The sequence below is a fragment of the Ziziphus jujuba genome, chromosome 11 (assembly GCF_031755915.1).
Source record: "Ziziphus jujuba cultivar Dongzao chromosome 11, ASM3175591v1".
Taxonomy (NCBI): Eukaryota; Viridiplantae; Streptophyta; class Magnoliopsida; order Rosales; family Rhamnaceae; genus Ziziphus; species Ziziphus jujuba.
In genome coordinates, this window is record NC_083389.1 from 27693880 (window position 1) to 27713047 (window position 19168).

General features: G+C 35.8%; 4 protein-coding genes and 1 long non-coding RNA gene across 6 annotated transcripts; 4 read left to right on the top strand and 1 right to left on the bottom strand.

Moving 5' to 3' along the window:
* Positions 1-356: 356 nt before the first annotated feature.
* On the top strand, positions 357-2503 carry LOC107418973 (probable enoyl-CoA hydratase 1, peroxisomal). The gene is made up of 3 exons (XM_016027679.4): positions 357-1033; positions 1520-1802; positions 2207-2503. The coding sequence occupies exons 1-3, from the start codon at positions 624-626 to the stop codon at positions 2309-2311; spliced, it is 798 nt and encodes a 265-aa protein (XP_015883165.2). The 5' UTR covers positions 357-623; the 3' UTR covers positions 2312-2503.
* Positions 2504-4573: 2070 nt separating this feature from the next.
* LOC107418976 (putative ubiquitin-conjugating enzyme E2 38) lies at positions 4574-6440 on the top strand. Its single transcript, XM_016027685.4, has one exon. It carries the CDS (start codon positions 5060-5062, stop codon positions 6179-6181), a length of 1122 nt encoding a protein of 373 aa, XP_015883171.3. The 5' UTR covers positions 4574-5059; the 3' UTR covers positions 6182-6440.
* Positions 6441-7726: 1286 nt separating this feature from the next.
* On the bottom strand, positions 7727-8728 carry LOC125419225 (uncharacterized). 2 transcript variants are annotated; one of them, XR_007238220.2, is made up of 2 exons: positions 8589-8728; positions 7727-8198 (listed from the first exon to the last, which is right to left on the bottom strand). It is a non-coding gene; the product is annotated as an uncharacterized LOC125419225 (long non-coding RNA). The 2 variants fall into 2 exon arrangements; XR_007238221.2 differs by having other exon boundaries at positions 8583-8721.
* A 628-nt stretch (positions 8729-9356) lies between these two features.
* Positions 9357-12744, top strand: LOC107419003 (probable protein phosphatase 2C 42). Its single transcript, XM_016027714.4, has 4 exons — positions 9357-9876; positions 10507-10877; positions 11345-11581; positions 12116-12744. The coding sequence occupies exons 1-4, from the start codon at positions 9549-9551 to the stop codon at positions 12326-12328; spliced, it is 1149 nt and encodes a 382-aa protein (XP_015883200.1). The 5' UTR covers positions 9357-9548; the 3' UTR covers positions 12329-12744.
* Positions 12745-13347: 603 nt separating this feature from the next.
* Positions 13348-19124, top strand: LOC107419002 (uncharacterized). Its single transcript, XM_016027713.4, has 16 exons — positions 13348-13812; positions 14079-14273; positions 14426-14500; positions 14626-14790; positions 15070-15233; positions 15438-15656; positions 15845-15971; positions 16339-16527; positions 16858-16944; positions 17109-17263; positions 17463-17582; positions 17736-17961; positions 18089-18148; positions 18223-18396; positions 18480-18589; positions 18692-19124. Exons 1-16 carry the CDS (start codon positions 13591-13593, stop codon positions 18855-18857), a joined length of 2454 nt encoding a protein of 817 aa, XP_015883199.2. The 5' UTR covers positions 13348-13590; the 3' UTR covers positions 18858-19124.
* Positions 19125-19168: the final 44 nt, after the last annotated feature.

Sequence of the window (19168 nt, forward strand, 5' to 3'; positions counted from 1 at the left end):
AATTATTTTTATAAAATTTTTAATTTATAATATTTTTTAGTTATTAAATATTATATTAGTGATAAAATATTAATTTAAAATTAAATTTAAATGGGTTGTAATAGGTATATAATCGTGTCGGGTTGAAACTGATACGTTTAATAAATGGATCGTAACGGGTTAATTTCGAATTAAACAGGTCAATCCGAAAATGACACGATTAATAATCGTGTTAAACGGATTGACCCGATTATGACCCGAACCCATTTATAATAAATCCAAACTCATTTATTTCGTATCGTTTTCGAATCGTGTCACCATATCATGATCCAAATTGTCAGATCTAGATAAAATCGATTATGTGCCATATAAACGAAACTGATAGAACGAATGGCATTAAAATCAGCACTGAGAAATACCCTGAATGTACGGTCAGATTAGCGACAATCTAAACTAGGTGGTCCCTACATCATTGTCAATCGGTTTCACTGTGTCGTGGCCAGAAACGTCAAACCGATAAATCCGCCACGCATTCCAAGGCACCGCCACCTTCAATCATACCCCTCTTCGACATTGAACCCGATCAATCCCAGCTCGTACGCCAACGCTTTGTCTCAGATTTGAAAAAATAAAATAAAATAACAATGGGCCAATCTTCGCCGGAAAATTTTATTCTCGTCAACCCCGAACCAAACGGTGTCGCTTTTGTCACCATCAACCGGCCCAAGTCTCTGAACTCGCTGACTAAAGCAATGATGACGGACCTGGCCAAGTCATTCAAGGCCTTGGATCGAGACGACTCTGTTAGGGTAATCATTCTTTCGGGTTCGGGTCGGGCTTTCTGCTCGGGCGTAGACCTTACGGCGGCAGAGGACGTCTTCAAAGGGGACGTGAAGGACGTAGAGACCGACCCGGTGGCGCAGATGGAGCGGTGCAGGAAGCCGATAATCGGGGCGATAAATGGGTTCGCAGTCACAGCTGGGTTCGAGATTGCGCTCGCTTGCGATATCTTGATCGCTACTAAAGGGGCTAAGTTCATGGATACTCATGCGAGGTTTGTGTTTCAGCTTAAATATTATGTATCGCTTTTTTTTCTATGCAAATTTGGCATAAAGTTGAGATTTTTCTTTCTAATATATGAAAAAGATTGAACTTTTTTAGGTTTGGTGATCAAATAGTTTTGATAAATGAAAATTGAAAATTTTTATTACTTTCTTATTAAGTGGGAAATCAGCTATTGGGACCATTTTTTTAATTTGATGTGTATAGGGAATAGCCAAAAGCATCAAAACCTTGATGGCTTGGATTGAATTTGACATATTTTTCCTGCTAAAGTGGTTTCTCATTGAATTTTGGTAGAGTAATTTGGAGGAGAAAAATGGGTGTTTTTTATTTTGGTCTTATTGCTTTCAAGTTCTCATTTGTCCCTTCAGTGTTTTTGATTGATGAACCATGAAAATCCCTTTTTCTATATGGATGAGATAAATATGGTTGAGAATTGTTTTGAGTAAAAATGTATAATCAAAGCTTTTGGTTGCAGGTTTGGGATATTTCCTTCATGGGGACTCTCTCAAAAGCTATCACGCATTGTAGGACCGAACAAAGCTCGTGAAGTATCGCTAACAGCCACACCCTTAACTGCAGAGGTAGCTGAGAGGTTGGGTTTCGTGAACCATATTGTTGAAGAAAGCCAATTATTGAAGAAAGCCCGAGAAATTGCATCGGCCATTATAAAGAATAATCAAGATATGGTGTTAAGGTATAAGTCGATCATTAATGATGGCCTCAAGCTGGATTTGGGTCATGCTCTTGCACTGGAAAAGGTACTTATTTTACTTATGCAGCTTCAAGATCTCAACAATAGCTTTGTCATACTCCTTTTGCGATTCAACACGTTTTGCATTAGGTTCGCAGTGGAGGCAAAATTTAGCTTTCAAGTTTTTGTGCACATTAGCAAACTAAATTATTCTCATTTCCAAGTATATGTATATATATATATATATATGGGATGCCAGATTGGTAGGAGCTATTGGTTATATTGACCATAGATATGTATTGTGAAAGAGATGATTGAAAATACAAATGAAAGGAAAGAATGTAACAATTATGAGAGTTCGTGGGAGTCGCCGGAAGAACAATTCTCGAAGTAAACTTCAAAATGTAACCTTTGTATTTTTCTTGCTGTATCGTGACCATTTATGTGTCTGTTCTGGTTGTCTTTTTTCAGGAAAGAGGTCATGAATATTACAATGGAATGACCAAAGAGCAGTTTAAGAAGATGCAGGAATTCATTGCAGGTCGGAGCTCGAAAGCCCCTTCTTCCAAATTGTAGAATTTGCTAATTTTCTAATTTGCTGTTGTAAAAATAAATATGTTGGGTAACCAAAAGTAGAGAAATTGTGCAAATTAGCAGTTATATCGCATAAAACACTTGTAGATTTTGTTTGTTACTGGTTACAACAAGTGAATCACACATAACACTTCCAGGTTCTCCAATTAAATAAATTTTCTGATTCATGTTAAAGTTGAAGTTCAATTCCATGCTTTTTTCATCCTGTTGCTTGGAATTGGAGAGTTGGTGTCCATACTTCTTATTGATTAATCGTACTTATGTTTTCTTGCTTCCAATTTCAGTTGATTTAGAAGCTTGGTATAGAAGAAATATTATACTGTATTTTTACCAGGCAATTTTGGATGGTAAACAATAAAGATTCAAAAGAAACAAGAACAAAGAAAGTTGATACTTACAAAACACTAGTGAAATGTTTGACTGTGGAATACGATTTGAGACAGTTCTTTTGCGAGTCAAAACTGGAAACTTAAAAGCTAAAAGAAGGAGATGCTTTCTTAATTGCTAATCAGAGACTTACCTTCACAAATCCAAGTTCCCCTTTCCACTGTAGAACCCTTTTTTTTTTTTTTTTGGTCCTTATTATTCACTTGACATTTCTCATTTTCCAAAAAAAAAAAAAAATACTGTTCACTTGACGGAATAATTTTTAAAGGAAAAGGTTTATAGATGTTTGATTAACTGGTATGGTTTTTCTTTTATTTGGCAACACCAGATATACCTCCAAAAGAAAGAACTATGTCCCTACTTTTCATTAAATTATTCAAATTCATCGATAAGGGTACCATTACTTCCTTTCTATTTATTTTCCTCCCATTATTTATTTATTTATTATGAAACTATTTTTGCTTCCATTCGTTGCATATACCAAGAAAAAAAAAATGTTGACAGGAATATCAAAAAGAATATATATCTTCCATCACATTTGGTAGTATTTTTGGTATATCACTATGGTGAATCCGAGACCTTATCTGGTATATAAGGCCATGGAAACCAGCAGGCAGTTTCAGAGCCTAAAATGATAGAAATATGACATTACGTTTTCAATACGCAAAATGTATGATCGGTTTTGCTTGCTATATAAAGCAAAGAAAGGAAAGGAATCACTGGAGTGGAGTCTGGTTCCTCATCAAAAGGGCAAAAAAAATTACAAAAATAAAAATAAAATAAAAAGAATATGTAATGCAAACAAACAAAAAATTTGGAGGGAAGGCAATCACCCAAAGATTGTCCCTACCAATTGCATTGCACCCCCAACACCACCAAACTTATTTGTTTGGTGGCCCCTCTTTTCTCTCTTTTCCTACCTTTTGTTTGCTTCGTTTACCTACTAGGATAAAGCTACATGATGCATTGCCCATCTCATTCGCATAAGCTTTTAAGAAATACACACCATGACATAAAATATTCCTTCGTTTTTTTCCTTTTTTTTTTTTTCAATTATACATATAAATCTTGGATATAGACAATTTTTATTTTGGAAGCAATATGGTTTTGGTTAATTAAAACTGTCTTTTAGGTACCTTGTAAGTTTATCCAATTTAGATATCACCAAAAATTAACGATTTTAGAGAATCTCTAATAGGACTCTTGGAAATAAGGAGTTATTTTTCTTAAACTAAATTTCTTTTTTTCAAAAAAAAAAAAAAAAAAGGCAAATTTTAAAAGTTAGATAAGTCCAATAGTACTTCTATTCTTATTATTATCTACTTTTTAAATATAACTTACGTGTATCTTGTAAGTGGTATTGCAAAACTAAATGACTAGTAGATATTACGTTGGAAACTTGTAATGTTATGCAAATGTTTTATATTTTTTTTATGTAATTAGCTCTCTAGAATAGAGACAAATAAATAGTCTATTCCAAATGCTACATTAGATGTGGTATGAACACCCATTGCTTAGTTTCTTCACCAAATTAGAACATATTTTTCTATATTTAAACTTTGCCATTTCGATCATTACTATTTAACCCTCCATAAATACTCAAAAAAATAAGTATATCATGAAGACTTTGGGACCAAAATTAATTTACCAAATTCCATCCTAAATCAATTTCATGCCCCAAACTTTCTTTTTGGTTCTTGCATGGAAGTTGATGTTGAAATTGGCCAAGAAAAACAAAGTGGAAGTTTGACATTGAAAATGACCTTCTTAAACAAAAAGCTAGCTTCCGTGAAACCACCCTCATGGAAAAATACTGTTAAGTGGTTAACACCATACAAAGTATGCATAAAAGCAAATAGATATTTAGCTACTAGTCCCAAGCTTTTCCTAGATATGGTTATTTACGAAAAGAAATAATAATAAAATAAGCTAAGAGGAAATTCTAAGAAGCTTCAAAGGAAAAGCCCCCACTAACAGATTACGTATCTCATGTTAACAACAAATTAATGCGATATTCGTGAACGGGGAATACGCTTTATCTCCCATACAACATTATCAAAATTCATCACCAAAAAATTTGTACCAAATGCTCCTATCACCGTCCATTTACATCAACATGGGACCCTGATGATTCAGGTGCCTGGATCACCGTCCGTGATTCTCAGCTCATGGTGGGATCCACTGCTGACTACCTCGTCTTAATCATTAAAAGGGTAGAGAGAGAGAGAGAGAGAGAGAAATAATAATAATAAAGCAAAAGCAAAATCGAAACATTCTCGTCCATTCCAAATGATCCATTTGTCTCCTACATAATCTCTCTCTCCTCAGGTACTGTGAAGAACCATGGCTCTCGCACTGAGCAAAACGACGACGACGACGACGATGACTAAATCCCAAAACGGCGTCGTTGGAGGCATTGAAGAGCCGTACGCGTTCGAGCGATTCCACGTTGTTTCCGACGAATCGGACCACCATTACGTCAGCACGAACAAACCCAAGAAGGACGGCGGCGCAGATTGCTTCACCAATGGCGGTAGTAGGGTTTACAAGAAGATCATGCAGGAATGGAAGATGTTGGATAAGCATCTGCCCGATTCGATCTACGTCCGGGTCTACGAGAAGCGGATCGATCTGCTCCGGGCCGTGATCGTCGGAGCCGCCGGCACTCCTTACCACGACGGTCTATTTTTCTTCGACTTGGCTTTCCCGCCGGATTACCCCAACCGACCTCCTATGGTGAACTACAGGTCTTTCGGTCTCCGGCTGAATCCGAACCTATACGCTAACGGGCGGGTCTGTCTGAGTCTGCTCAACACGTGGGCTGGAAGGAAAACGGAGAAGTGGAATCCATCGGAGTCGACGGTGCTTCAGGTTTTGCTCTCAATCCAAGCTCTGGTTCTAAATGAGAAGCCTTATTTCAACGAACCGGGTCATGGGATGCTGGGTCGGGCTATTTGGGAGAAAAAATCTCAGGCTTACAACGAAGATGTCTTCTTTCTTTCATGCAAAACGATGCTGTTTTTGCTTCGCAGGCCGTCGAAGAACTTCGAAGATTTCACCGCCGAGTATTTCCGTAATAGAGCGAATGAGATACTGACAGCTTGTAGGGCGTACGCGAGTGGGCACGTGAGGGTTGGGTACTACAGAAACGACGGGTCGTCTTCTTCTTCAATGTCGACGTCCGATGTGTCGGAAAAATTCAAGGGGTTGATGAAGCAGCTGTATCCGGAACTTGTTGCGGCTTTTAGAAGGACTGGGGCTTCTTTGGGGACTGCTGTCGAACATTTGGAGGTAGAGAAGAATACGACGCCGTTTAGGCTCGTAAAGGAAAGGGAAACGAAAGGCGGGAATGATATTGCTAAGAAGGTCATTGGTAAGATAAAAATGGTATTGGGATTGAAGAAGAACAACAAGAACAAAGTTGGGAAAAGCCATCCTCAGGGGCAGTTGAATTCAACAGAGTGAGAAAGAAGTGGGGAAAGAAAGGGGAGGTAGGACCCATTTGCCAATTTAATTTTTTCTTAAGGGTAATTTAGGCAAGTAAAGATTTTTCCATTTTTTTTTTTTTCATTTTTGATAGTTACAGTACATAAGTTACTCACAAAGCACATGATGTTACTCTTTTCTTTTTGAAAAGAATAGTTCAAGAACACTTTTATGTCAATTGGTACATAAAGAAACTGTTTCACTAAAACTTTTCTCCAATTTATTATTGATTCCTATCTTCTATGTTTTTTATTTTTGTTATTAAGTTGATGATGTTATAAAAATCCAAAAGTAGAAGTATCAAATATCATAACCTATAACTCTCAAGAAAATAAAGTTGTCCAATCAAACATCACTCAAAAGAATTGGGTGGATTGGTGAATTAGGTGGGTAAAGGATCCAATCAACTCTTTTTATGAGCTATCTTTTAGAATTTTAAAATATAGCTTATTTTTAAAATAATTCTTGGATTAATATAAAAGAAAAGAAAAATGAATGAATGAGATGGAAGACAGGTTTAGTAAACTTTTTCACGTTTATATTTTGGATGCCACAAACTGAAAGAGAATATGGTGTTAAAATTGGATATTTGGCAGTCCTATTGGTCACCATTTGGGTCCTCAAATTTGAAAGAGCCCAATGAAAGAAGAAGATAATCTAGCACTAGAATATCGATTTGGAAGATTTTGGGTAAACCCAAATTTCTTGAATTGAATCTGGTCTGAATTAAAAACTTCCCAACACCAAACCCTAAAACAAAAATGAGCCTAATGTTTCAATGTTTTGAAGTATCTAAATGTTAGAACCCAAACTTTTCCTCCTGAAAGCCAGTCTACTCACCCATAACAAAACCAGCAACACCAGGACTTTACCATTTTGCAAAAGCTTGTCAATCTGATTGATACTTTGCCACCCAAAATGTCATCGAATCGGCCCCATTTTTAAAGGACAACATTGTCTTCCAAGGGCTAGTAATTAAGAAGCAAAATGGTAGTGCTTTTGTAGCATCATTTTTCATCTTTCTCTACATTAGGCTGCCTATGTCCCCCTAATTTCCCACATTTAGACAATGAAGAAAAATATTAAAACTAATGGCAAATTTCCACTTAAATGGAAAATCCATGACTAAATCTTTTGATTCTTCGTATGATTGAAAGCTGACAAGCTTTAGGGTCCCAGACTCCAGTGTCTGCTTACTGTTTAATCAACTGGGAAAACGCTATGTTTAAGATGGCAGGCATTGGTTTAAGGAATGGTTGTCAAATCATCGCATCGTTGATTCAAGGATATATTTTCAGCAACATTGATTGATTCGAAAGTTTGTCAAATTAACATATAAAATGGTTTATAGAGACTTCCATCCAAAAAATTAAAAAAAAAAAATGTTTATCGAGATAAAAATTGGTTATAAATTATAATATATTATCTTATTCTATCCTTATGGGACAATAATTTCGCATATTTTTAATAAATAATTTTATATGTCAAAAATATCATCTCACTGACTGTAATGCAATCACAATATGCGTTATCACTAAATAAAATTTCATATTATCTTTAAGGGATTGAACAAGAAAAACATTATGGAAATATTTCAGCTTCCCTCCATGCTCCTTTCTCTCTTTCACAGAAGAAAAACATTCCAACCCTTTTTTTACCACAAGTAAAATGCCAAAGAGAATTGCAATGTGAACGTCTCTATCTAACGTTTGAAAATAGGACAGCTCAAATTGAAATGGCGTATCTTTCTTTTTAATAAAAAAAAAAAATAGAAATAAAAAAAAAAGAGGAAGAAGAAGAAGAAAGAAATGGCATATAGTTAGGACCTTAGTCATAAGCTATCAGCCATGAAATAATCTGAAACAACCACATCTTCCATGTCTTATGCGACCAAAAATGGTATTTGATGTAACACCATCATGAATATGAATTTGTCACATTGTCAGAAATGCTTTCACCATCAAAGTTGTCCCCGATATTGCATCTATCACGCCACCTATTGGTGCAACCAGACAATCAAGAAAACCATTTAGAAATTTATTCACAAAAAGGGGAAAAAAAAAAAAAAAAAGGAAGTAAGTTTTTAATCCTCTGTTTTTGCAAATTGGCAAGGTGCCAAAACTAAAAAGTTTACACATCCCAATGAGAAAATTTGCGAGTATGGAAAATGACCCAAAAAAAAGAAAGAAAAAAAAGACCATATGTATTGTGAAGAGCAAAACCCATATCTTAATTACTATGAAAATGTAACTCAAACATAATACCATGCTTGCTTTCACTTAGAAAGTATGTTTTGCAAAAGAAAATAATAATAATAATAATAATAATAATAGAATTCACGCAAAAGTAGTAACAAAATAACAACTTAAGAAATGATAACTTTTACTGCAATCAATCAATAGATAATAATGGGCTCCAATCATCCAAGTTAAAATCAATTCCTTTGGGCCAGCTATGTTTCGGCTTGTTTACTCAGACTCCAAACTTTCATTTTCTGCTGGTCGCATCCACAGCCTACAGAGTTTCTCAATTTGGGCTCGAGGTTTTTACATTGTCCACATGAGAGACTAAACAATTTGCTGACTTGTTGCTAATCTGAAGCTGTAAAGCAAATTTGACCCGAAACAATAATAAACAAAGAAGGTTGTGAAAAACGTGAATTGTGTACCAAAACAACAAAAATGGGGAACAGCAGCACATTTCAGGTTCAAATTTCTAAAATTCATACTTTTGCTTTTTATGAAACACAGTACGGTGGAAGAGTCTGAGAAACAAGAACAAGGAAAAACAAAGAAAACAACAAAAGCAATCCCCAATAAGACGTATGAGGAAACAGAAATTGGCTCCACAGATTGCAAGTGGAAGTGTGAAGAGACTGTTTAACATTTTGCATATGCACACAAAAAGAAACAAAAAGAAAAAATAAATAAATAAATACAATGAAAAATAAAAATAAATATTAAAAAAAAAAAAGACATTGAAAGTAACACCCAACAAAACGCTTCCCCACACCATCTTCTCCCCACAAGAGAATGAGGCCTGCCCTGTTCCTCTACCACCGAACACGACCTCTCTCCCATTCTTTGCTAACCTACGCCTCTCATCTTAATCTACGCACGTACCCTTAACATACGCACCTTCCCCCCGCGCCCCCCCCCCCCTTTCTCTTCCATCTCTCACCCCCAATCCAATCCCTCTCCTTAAAAACTAGGGTTTCCCCTTTCTCTCTCTTCCCCAATTTTGGAGGACTGAAAACCAGAACCCCCATAATCGGAGGGCTCGTTGGGGTCGGGTTTTTTTGTAAGGGGCTGTGGTTTTTGAGGTTAGGGCTTTTGAGAGATGTGGGATGCTTCAGGCATTGATGAATTTTCTCTCTCTGTGCTGGAAGCCAGTCGGGCATGCTGGTGAGAGACTCGATTCCGTCGGTGGTAGTGTTGTCACTGGGAGTTTGGGAGCTGGAAGAGACGGCAAAGATGGATTGCTTTGGTTCCGTGATATTGGCAAATACGCTTGGGGAGACTTTTCCATGGCTGTGGTCCAGGCTAACCAAGTGCTTGAAGACCAGAGCCAGATTGAGTCTGGGGCTTTTGGGACCTTCGTGGGTGTCTATGATGGCCATGGAGGCCCAGAGGCCGCTCGATATGTTTGTGACAATTTGTTTAGGAATTTTCAAGGTTCGTGATTTTCGAAATGCCCCTTTCCTTTTTTGAAAATATATTTTTTTTTTAATTTTTTTTTTTTAATATCTTATGTCAAACCTGTGGTTTTGAGTTGGACACGTTTTAGTTTTGTGGGGTGTGATAATTGTTGTTGATGGATTTGATTGAACTGTTAATAGTGGTTTTCCGATCAATCTTACTTTTCCGTGAGCTTTTCTTTTTTCCTAAAAAAGTTTATGCTTTTTTCGTTGGGTATTTAGTGTTGGGATTACAAAGTATCTTTGTCAAACAGTTAGTAACAGGCTAACGGAATGGAAGTTACTGTTTTCGGATTCTTCTTTTATTGTTTTTCGAGAGTTATTGTCAATGAATTCTTTATCTTTCTCTTTGGTTTCTTCAAAGCAAGAAACTTGCTTGGAAATGCTCACTGAACAATTCCTTGCAAATTGATTTTTTTTTTTTTTTTTTTTCCCCCGACCTATGATTTAATGGGAATTGTTATATTATCATGTACAATTTTTATCTTTGGGAACGTGGATGGATATAATTAGGCGCGGAAGCGGGATGATTGGGGATGTGCTTTTGTTAGTTAGTGTTGTGAGTATGCTTCTTATGTTTGCAATCTTAGACTTTGTGTTTATGCAGCAATATCAGCTGAGGCACAGGGAGTCGTGACGACCGAGACCATTGAAAGAGCATTTAGCCGAACAGAGGAAGGGTTTACTGCCCTTGTTTCTGAGCTATGGAGTAGTAGACCCAACATGGCAACTGTTGGGTCCTGCTGTCTAGTTGGATTAATATGTCAGCGAACACTCTTTGTGGCGAGCTTAGGAGATTCCCGTGTTGTGTTGGGAAAGAAAGTGGGCAATACTGGGGTAGTTGCTGCCATACAATTATCAACAGAACACAATGCAAATGTTGAGGAAATTAGGCATGAATTGAGGGAGTTGCATCCAAATGATCCTCAAATTGTTGTCTTAAAGCATGGAGTTTGGAGAGTTAAAGGCATCATTCAGGTCATTATCCATACTATTTTCAGTGAAGTTTATTGATCAGAGTGTGCATGGATGTAATTGCTACATACTATATATTTTCCCTAGATAATGCTGTGGTTGTTGGTTGGAAGTGCACGAAATAATGAGTTCAAACATGATGAATAATGAAATGTACAAAGCTCAAATTTCAACATTCTGGTGTGTCATCTGCTGTAGCAAAATAGATGTAATTACTGTACATTCCTGGCAGGAGTTTCCGTGATGTATGTTGCTTGTCTATGTCAAGTGTTCAGAGTAGAAATGATAAAAATGCTTAAATTAGGGGTTTGCTATAGTTTCCAAGTCATTTTATATGGAAGTTGCTTTTGCCTTGTTTTTGGAATTATGCTAATTTATGTGTATAACAAGGTTCAAATCTACTTTCTAAGTTTACTTGACTATTTTCTTTCTAATATTAAATATGAAATTCGTGATTCTGTTTGATGCAGGTTTCTAGATCTATAGGGGATGTATATATGAAACATGCACAGTATAACAGGGAGCCAATTAATGCAAAATTCAGGCTTCCTGAACCAATGAACATGCCTATCTTGACTGCCAATCCAACTATACTTTCTCATCCTCTCCATCCAAACGATTCTTTCCTTATATTTGCATCTGATGGTCTATGGGAACACTTGAGTAATGAAAAAGCTGTTGAAATTGTCCACAAACATCCACGTGCAGTAAGTTTTGTTGGCTATTTTATATTTTTATTGAATTAAAATTTATTGTACAATAACATTAGCTTCAGGTTTTTCATGCTTGTTTTAATAGAAGTGCCTAATCATTTTTTAATTATTTCAACATGTTTGTTGTTCATTTATGTCACTTATTCGAGCTATTTTATAGGATTCTAGACTGTTAACTTATTTTTCGCTATTGATGATTTCTCAGAAGAACCAATGATTTTTTAAGTTTCCATGTTCTGTTTTGGTTGCTTTTTTCTTCTACACAAAATTGTCATAGACCTTTTTATATTGTTAACCCTTGACATTGAAAATCATGTAGTTTTTAATATAAATTTCCACTTTCTAATTTTACTGCTTTCCTTGAATTCTTCATCCTATAATGTCTATGATAATTGGTTTAATAAGTCACAGCTTGTACGTTCCTTTATTACAATTTATGCTTTGATTACATCTTTAGGAACTTTAACACTTCATATTGTCATTTCTTAGTCGTATAATTCAATTCTTGTATCTTTTGGTTCATAACAGGGAAGTGCCAAAAGACTTGTCAAGGCTGCTCTACAAGAAGCGGCAAGAAAACGAGAAATGCGATATTCAGATCTCCGGAAAATTGACAAGAAAGTTCGGCGCCATTTTCATGACGACATAACTGTGATTGTTTTGTTCTTAAACCATGACATTATATCCAGAGGCGTTCCACAAGATCATCAACTCTCAATTCGAAGTGCTCTTGATCACTAAATTTGTTTGGTTAAATGTTCACCAAACATTTTGGCCTGTTTGCGGAAGAGCTGCCAAGAGAGGTGGATGCAGTGTGGATGCAGTGCGGCGGGACCAAATAGCCAAACTGCATGGCCGATGGCTAAACTTTATTTGTGGCCCTAGACGAGATAGAAGGATTAGGGCCTTTCAATTATGTAATATTTTTCTATCAGCGTAATATTTATTACTTTATGTTAACAAATATTTTAATCAAGTTTTCGCTTAGTATTTAAGTTTGACTTGAAGATGGCCCTTATGGCGTTTACACACATTGAAAAGCTGTTGATAATTATTATTTTTTGTTTTATTTTATAATTGTCGATAATTTGTTTTTGTATGAAATATTGAAGAGTGTAATGCCCGTTATATTATTGAAGAGGAGAAGTTTAGATGAATTTTGTGATTTAGCTTTGAAAGAGATGGAAAAATGAACAATAAAAGAAAATGAAATCTTTTTAAAAGTATAAAGATTTTGATGTTAAAAAACTTTCGTAGTGGATGCATAAACAAAATAAAATGTTATATATAAAAGCAGCCTTATCAAGCTATAAATTTTAAGTCGACTTTTTCAAGAAAATTTAGGGTCATTAGCATACTTTTTGTGTCTTTTAAAATTTATAATAACATGTGAAAATAAAATGACACAAATAAAAGTTCAATTGGTTGGTTCCAATGCTGATTACATTTGCTTTAATATAAAATAAAATTTTAAAAATTAAGAAAAGAAAAAAAGAAAAACAATATTGTTAGAAGCTTATTGGCGAAAACAGAATCTCATTACAAGCTATTTAATAAAATAATACATAAACAAATTTCATAAGAAATTTAAAATATAAATATAAATATATATATATATATATATATTATAAAAAAAAAAATTAAAAATATATACTAAACGACTAAGTTTGGGATCCCAAAGCCCATATGAACTTCGGAGCACAACAGGCCGGCCCAAACCCAACTCGTAAACCGGTAATTATTCATAAGGCACGGGGTCCAATTGGAGAGCAGAGAGAATCGGCAATTGAATTTCCCGTGGACTCTGAGGAGTGAGGGCGTTCAGTCCCTCACAAGCTCTGTCCCTGCCATTTCCATTTCTCGGAGCTCTAACCCTTCTAAAATTCTTCATACATAGAGAGAGAGAGAGAGAGATACGAAATTTATTTATACTCTTTGAATTCAATTTGCTGATTCGGGGAGCTTTTGGAATTGAAAAGCTCAATTTTCGCAGAAGCCAAGCTATGGCTATGGCTATGGCTGCGAAATCGAATCCGAGCTCGTTTCTTTCGTTAAGAATATATTTGATTGTAATCGTGCTTAGCCTCCTTATGTTCGTGTCGGAGTCGGCGCGTCAAGCTTTTAGGAGAGATCCGGGACACCCTCAGTGGCATCACAGTGCCTTCCACGACGTCCGAGACAGCGTCCGATCCGAAGTTCGTCGTATGCTCCATTCTCGTGCTGAGGTAAATTTCCTTTTGATTTTTTTTTTTCTTTATGTACTGAATTTTCGCTTCAGCTTAGCTTTGCTTGGCAATCGAAGAATTCTAGTAAGTAGAGGATATTAAAAAAAAAAAAAAAAACATGTTGAAGAATGAAGTTCCGACTTTTGGGGAAATTCAAGTGAATTAATGAGATTAAGTTGATTCCAGTTAAAAAGGAAAAAAAAAAAGTTCTACTGGTTTAGATTGAAGCTGAAAAATTTGTATGTGGGTTTTCAATGTCTGTGAAGGTTCCATTCCAGGTTCCGCTTGAAGTAAATGTTGTACTTATTGGTTTCAATGGCGATGGAGGGTATAGGTACTCCTTAGATGCACACAAGTTGGAAGAGTTTCTGAGAGTAAGCTTCCCTTCACACAGGCCCTCTTGCCTTGAGACTGGCGAGCTTCTTGATATCGAGCATCATGTTGTCTTTAATGCATTTCCTGTAAGCCTCGTTGAATCGCTGAGCTCTAATTTTTCATGCTTTACGTGATTTCATATTGCTTAGTTTGTATGCTTGCGCAACTTGTTCTTGGCATTACTGCAAAATACTTGTTCGTTGACTATAAAAGTCATTTTTTATGGTTAATACTACAGTCAGGACAGCCAGAAATGATAGCTCTGGAGAAGACACTGAAAGAGAACATGGTTTCTGCAGGCAATGCAAGAGAGGTGACCCCCATTGTTACTTCCAAATTATCAATGCTGTTGTTCTTTTATATGTATGTATATATATATATATAGGGAAATCATGAGTACTATTATTCCTAGTTCTAAAATGCACATACAACGTTTAGACTGATTTTGGAAGGGAGGTACCTCTGTTTGAGGTGGATGCAACAGCAGTGGAGCCAATATTTCAGAGGCTATATTCCTACACTTTTGACTTGGATGGTATGGGTTCTTCTGTAGAAGTGGATAGGCCTGCTCCAAATGCAATATTTCTTATCAACTTTGATAAGGTAAGGTCTACAAATCTTTAATATTCATTTACTTCAACTATTTACCCCCATAGTAGCCTTTTAATATGAGTCTCATTCCCTCAACACCCTCTGAATTTAGGGGGAAAAAAAATCTGATAAAATAATAGGTTTGACCAAAAAAATCTCATTCCCTCAACACCCTCTGAATCAAACCTATTACTTCCTGAAATTTTTCCTGATAAAAAACCTAAAAAACTAATCTTTTTCCTTTTATTTATTTTGCCTTTTCTTTTTTCTCTGCTTATACTGCCGTTGCAGGTAAGGATGGATCCTAGGAATAAGGAAACTGATTTGGACAACTTAATGTATGGAACAATTTCCCAACTAACTGATGAAGATATGAAAAAACAAGAAGGAGACTACATTTACCGTTATAGATACAATGGAGGTGGAGCAACTCAAGTATGGCTGAGCTCAGGCAGGTACAGTTGAAGTTGTAATATTCAATCTTGCCCTGCTTCACAATTTTATTATTTTATTAGATGCACACTGTAAAATTTTGAGTTCAGAGTTTATGAACTGTGTTTGAGGACTGCACTACTCCTTTATATCTGTCTCTCTACTTTTCTCTTTCTATCTAGATATTCTGTGTATGTTATATCTAACTTCCTGTCTACACCATTCAGATTTGTTGTGATTGACCTCTCAGCTGGCCCTTGCACTTATGGAAAGATTGAAACTGAAGAAGGAAGTGTGAGTTCTAGGACATTGCCACGGTTAAGGAATTTGATATTTCCAAATGGTTTAGGCACACCTAGTGATCATCCTACCCATGATATCTTCATTGGCCAACTTGCCTCTTTAATATCCACCACAGTGGAGCATGTTATAGCTCCAGATGTTAGGTATTGGGTTTTCTTCGGTACTCAGTCTCTTTCTGAATATTTGTATTCGTCTGAAATTTAACATAACATTTACTTCAAGGATTTAAAATCAGGCTGCGGTTTGAATTTCAAGCAAGCGTTTGTTTTGTAAACCTCTATATTATTGACATTGGTGTGCACTGTTGATTGTGTTTTCTCTCTTGACTTAGATTTGAAACCCTTGATATGACAACAAGGCTGCTTATACCAATAATAGTGCTGCAAAATCATAATCGATACAATATTATGGATAAAGGCCACAATTACAGCATAAATATCGAAGCAATTGAGGCAGAGGTGAGTTGATTTTAGGAATTTATCTTCCTTTGCTTTGATATAGATTGGATTAAGTAGATTCCTTCTATAACCTAGACAGTTGATCAGAAGAGTTATAACGAATTGTTTCTTTTAATTTTACCTGAGCCTTTATCCAGATTCCAAGGTGAATTTGATGAAATCAGATTGTGAAGTAAACTTTTATATATACGATATATATTCATAAGATTTGGGCACAACCTAGTCCTCTCAATTTCTGTTCTATATACTATAATATCTGTTTTTACAATGACTTCTTCATTAACTTGCGCATGCTATCAAAACTAAGTGCAACTGTAATACAATAATCATATGCATTTTTTGTGATCCATTGGTCGACATTGTTTAGGTGAAGAAGATGGTACATGATGGGCAAGAAGTAGTTATTGTTGGGGGTTCACATTCATTACATCAGCATGAAAAGTTGGCTATTGCTGTTTCAAAAGCTATGCGCGGCCATTCCCTGCAAGAAACTAAGAATGATGGACGCTTCCATGTCCATACCAAGACATATCTGGATGGTGCTCTTCTTAAGGAGGTGGGCTCTTTATTTATTTGTTTTAATTTTTTTTTTTTTATTGTTGTCCATCTCTCTCTCTCTCTCTCTCTCTCTCTCTCTCTCTCTCTCTCTCTCTCTCTCTTTTCTTTTTGATTTTTTATTATCTATATGGGTTAAATGATTCGTTTTTGGGTACTTTGTGAAGCAAGTCTTGTTAAGATAGCTTAGCATTTCATTGACTTTTTGGTGGTATATGCTATATCATTTTGTTGCCATCATGATGACCCTCCTTCTTTACCTAATGTATTGGTTGGCTTTTTTTAAATTTTTATTTTTTATTTTTGGGTGTCATTGGATTGCTAATTTTAGGAGATGGAACATTCTGCTGATGTGCTTGCTGCTGGTTTGCTTGAGGTGGCTGACCCATCACTTTCAAATAAATTTTTCCTTCGCCAGGTTAGTTTTAAGTCCATAAATCTTTAACAATATGTTTGGAAGAAAATAACAGGTACCTTTCTTTTCTGATGATTTTTGTTTTGCCTTACCCATAGAAAATTATGAAATATATTTTAATTGTTTCCTTTGTCTATATTGCCTGATATGTATTCTTTGTGCCCTAGCATTGGTTGGATGAGTATGATGGTACAAGTGATTCCATACTAAAGCATAAGCCTCTTTGGGCAACTTATGACTCTAAACGTGGAAAGAATAGGATGAAGATTACTAGGAAAGATGGAGATTTATACCGGACATATGGGACAAGAGTAATTCCAGTGTGAGCATGACACTTTTTCTTGAATTGCATCTTCTGTTTTAAATTTTGGGCTTATATACATATATATGTAATGACTTGTCACTGAGCTCTTGTACTAGAAAATTGAGTAGTAAGTGCTATAAAATGTTTAAGAAAATATGATGTAACCATGCTAGATATTTATTGATTGAAAAATTAATGTGTTCGTATTTTTTGGCAGCTTTGTCCTATCCTTGGCTGACGTGGACCCACACCTTATGATGGATGATGAAAGTCTTGTATGGACAAGTAAAGATGTTGTTATCGTACTTGAGCATCAAAATGAAAAGATACCTTTAAGGTGAGGGACACTGGTTAGTTTCCTGGCTTTAAGCTTCATAGAAATGTCGGATTTATTTTGTCAGTCTTCTAGTCACTGTAAGACATCGTCCTATGGATAAGCCTTTTTGCACAGTTAACCATCTCTGATTCATTAATCTGTCTTTTTGCACAGTTATGTTTCAGAAACAGAGAGAAGGCATGCCCTTCCATCACAGGCACAGCAGCATATTGTGGCAGGACTTGCTTCAGCTGTGGGTGGGTTCAGTGCACCTTACGAGAAGGCTTCTCATGTACATGAAAGGCCAATTGTAAATTGGCTCTGGGCAACTGGTTGTCATCCATTTGGACCATTTTCTAATACTTCTCAAATCAGTCAAATGCTTCACGATGTTGCATTGGTAAGGCTAGTCTGACAGTGGAAAAATCCATCATGGCCATCAAATATGAAGCTTCAGTCCATTATTTTAAAATTCCTGCACATAAAAGGTTTGCTTTGGTTATTAAAGTCACTTCTTTGGTTGGCAGAGGAACACAATATATGCACGTGTAGATTCTACACTACGCAGAATTCGGGAAACATCAGAGGTGATTTATCTATTCATTTGTCCAATAATTATTTTTATTATTTGATTCTTATGGTGTCTGCCTACTTTGTGCAGTCTGTTCAAACTTTCGCAGCACAATATCTGAAAACCCCACTAGGTGAACCAGTAAAGGGTAAGAAGAACAAAACAACCACTGAGCTATGGGTGGAGAAGTTTTACAAGAAAACCACAAATTTACCTGAACCTTTCCCGCATGAATTGGTTGAACGGTTGGAGAAATACTTGGATGTAAGTAATTTCAAATTCCAATTTTCCTTTGTTATTCAAACATTTTAAGATTACATGTTTTTTTCACAATGGTTGAAAAACAGAGCCTTGAGGAACAGCTTGTAGATTTGTCTTCATTGTTGTATGATCATCGCCTGCAAGAAGCACATATGAACAGTTCAGAAATTCTCCAGAGCTCCTTATTTACCCAGCAGTAAGTTATCCTACCACATTTTTCTCCTATGGAGTGTCCCAATATAGTGTATTCTTCTAGATATAAGAACTTCAATTTTAACTGTAATTCTTGACCATGCAGCTATGTAGATCACGTGCTGGCCAGCGAGAGGGAAAATATGAGATGTTGTAACATTGAATACAAATATCCGGTGCAGTCTTCTCAAACTTACATTTATGGAGGAATTCTTATTGCTGGATTTGTTGTATACTTCATTGTCATTTTCTTCTCTAATCCTGTTCGCTGACTTATAAACTAATTTACCAGACTAACACCAGAGTTTTTGAGGCACATATGCCTCAAGCACTTATGTAGAAGAAATACAATGTCATTACATACAACTTAAGAAAGAAAATCAGCTTCAGGCTTTCAGCATACATGCATTGAGGTTTTACGGTGGCATCAGAATATTATACCTGTAGTTTGTTAATGGATTATTGGATCTTACTTGTATCCAAGTACCATCTGATTTTTTATTTTTTATTTTTTTTCATATTGTAAATTACGTATTTCATTTGTTCTTTGCTAACTAGCATCTAAAGCATAAAATCAAACAAT

Excerpts from the sequence above, each read along its gene's own strand:
- LOC107418976 (XM_016027685.4), top strand. The coding sequence starts at position 5,060 with ATGGCTCTCGCACTGAGCAAAACGACGACGACGACGACGATGACTAAA.
- LOC107418973 (XM_016027679.4), top strand. The coding sequence starts at position 624 with ATGGGCCAATCTTCGCCGGAAAATTTTATTCTCGTCAACCCCGAACCA. Across the intron at positions 1,034-1,519 it reads TTCATGGATACTCATGCGAG|GTTTGGGATATTTCCTTCAT; the intron begins GTTTGTGTTTCA and ends TTTTGGTTGCAG. Across the intron at positions 1,803-2,206 it reads ATGCTCTTGCACTGGAAAAG|GAAAGAGGTCATGAATATTA; the intron begins GTACTTATTTTA and ends GTCTTTTTTCAG.
- LOC107419002 (XM_016027713.4), top strand. The coding sequence starts at position 13,591 with ATGGCTATGGCTATGGCTGCGAAATCGAATCCGAGCTCGTTTCTTTCG. Across the intron at positions 16,945-17,108 it reads ATAAATTTTTCCTTCGCCAG|CATTGGTTGGATGAGTATGA; the intron begins GTTAGTTTTAAG and ends TTTGTGCCCTAG. Across the intron at positions 18,397-18,479 it reads GGTTGGAGAAATACTTGGAT|AGCCTTGAGGAACAGCTTGT; the intron begins GTAAGTAATTTC and ends GTTGAAAAACAG.
- LOC107419003 (XM_016027714.4), top strand. The coding sequence starts at position 9,549 with ATGCTTCAGGCATTGATGAATTTTCTCTCTCTGTGCTGGAAGCCAGTC. Across the intron at positions 10,878-11,344 it reads GAGTTAAAGGCATCATTCAG|GTTTCTAGATCTATAGGGGA; the intron begins GTCATTATCCAT and ends TGTTTGATGCAG. Across the intron at positions 11,582-12,115 it reads TCCACAAACATCCACGTGCA|GGAAGTGCCAAAAGACTTGT; the intron begins GTAAGTTTTGTT and ends GGTTCATAACAG.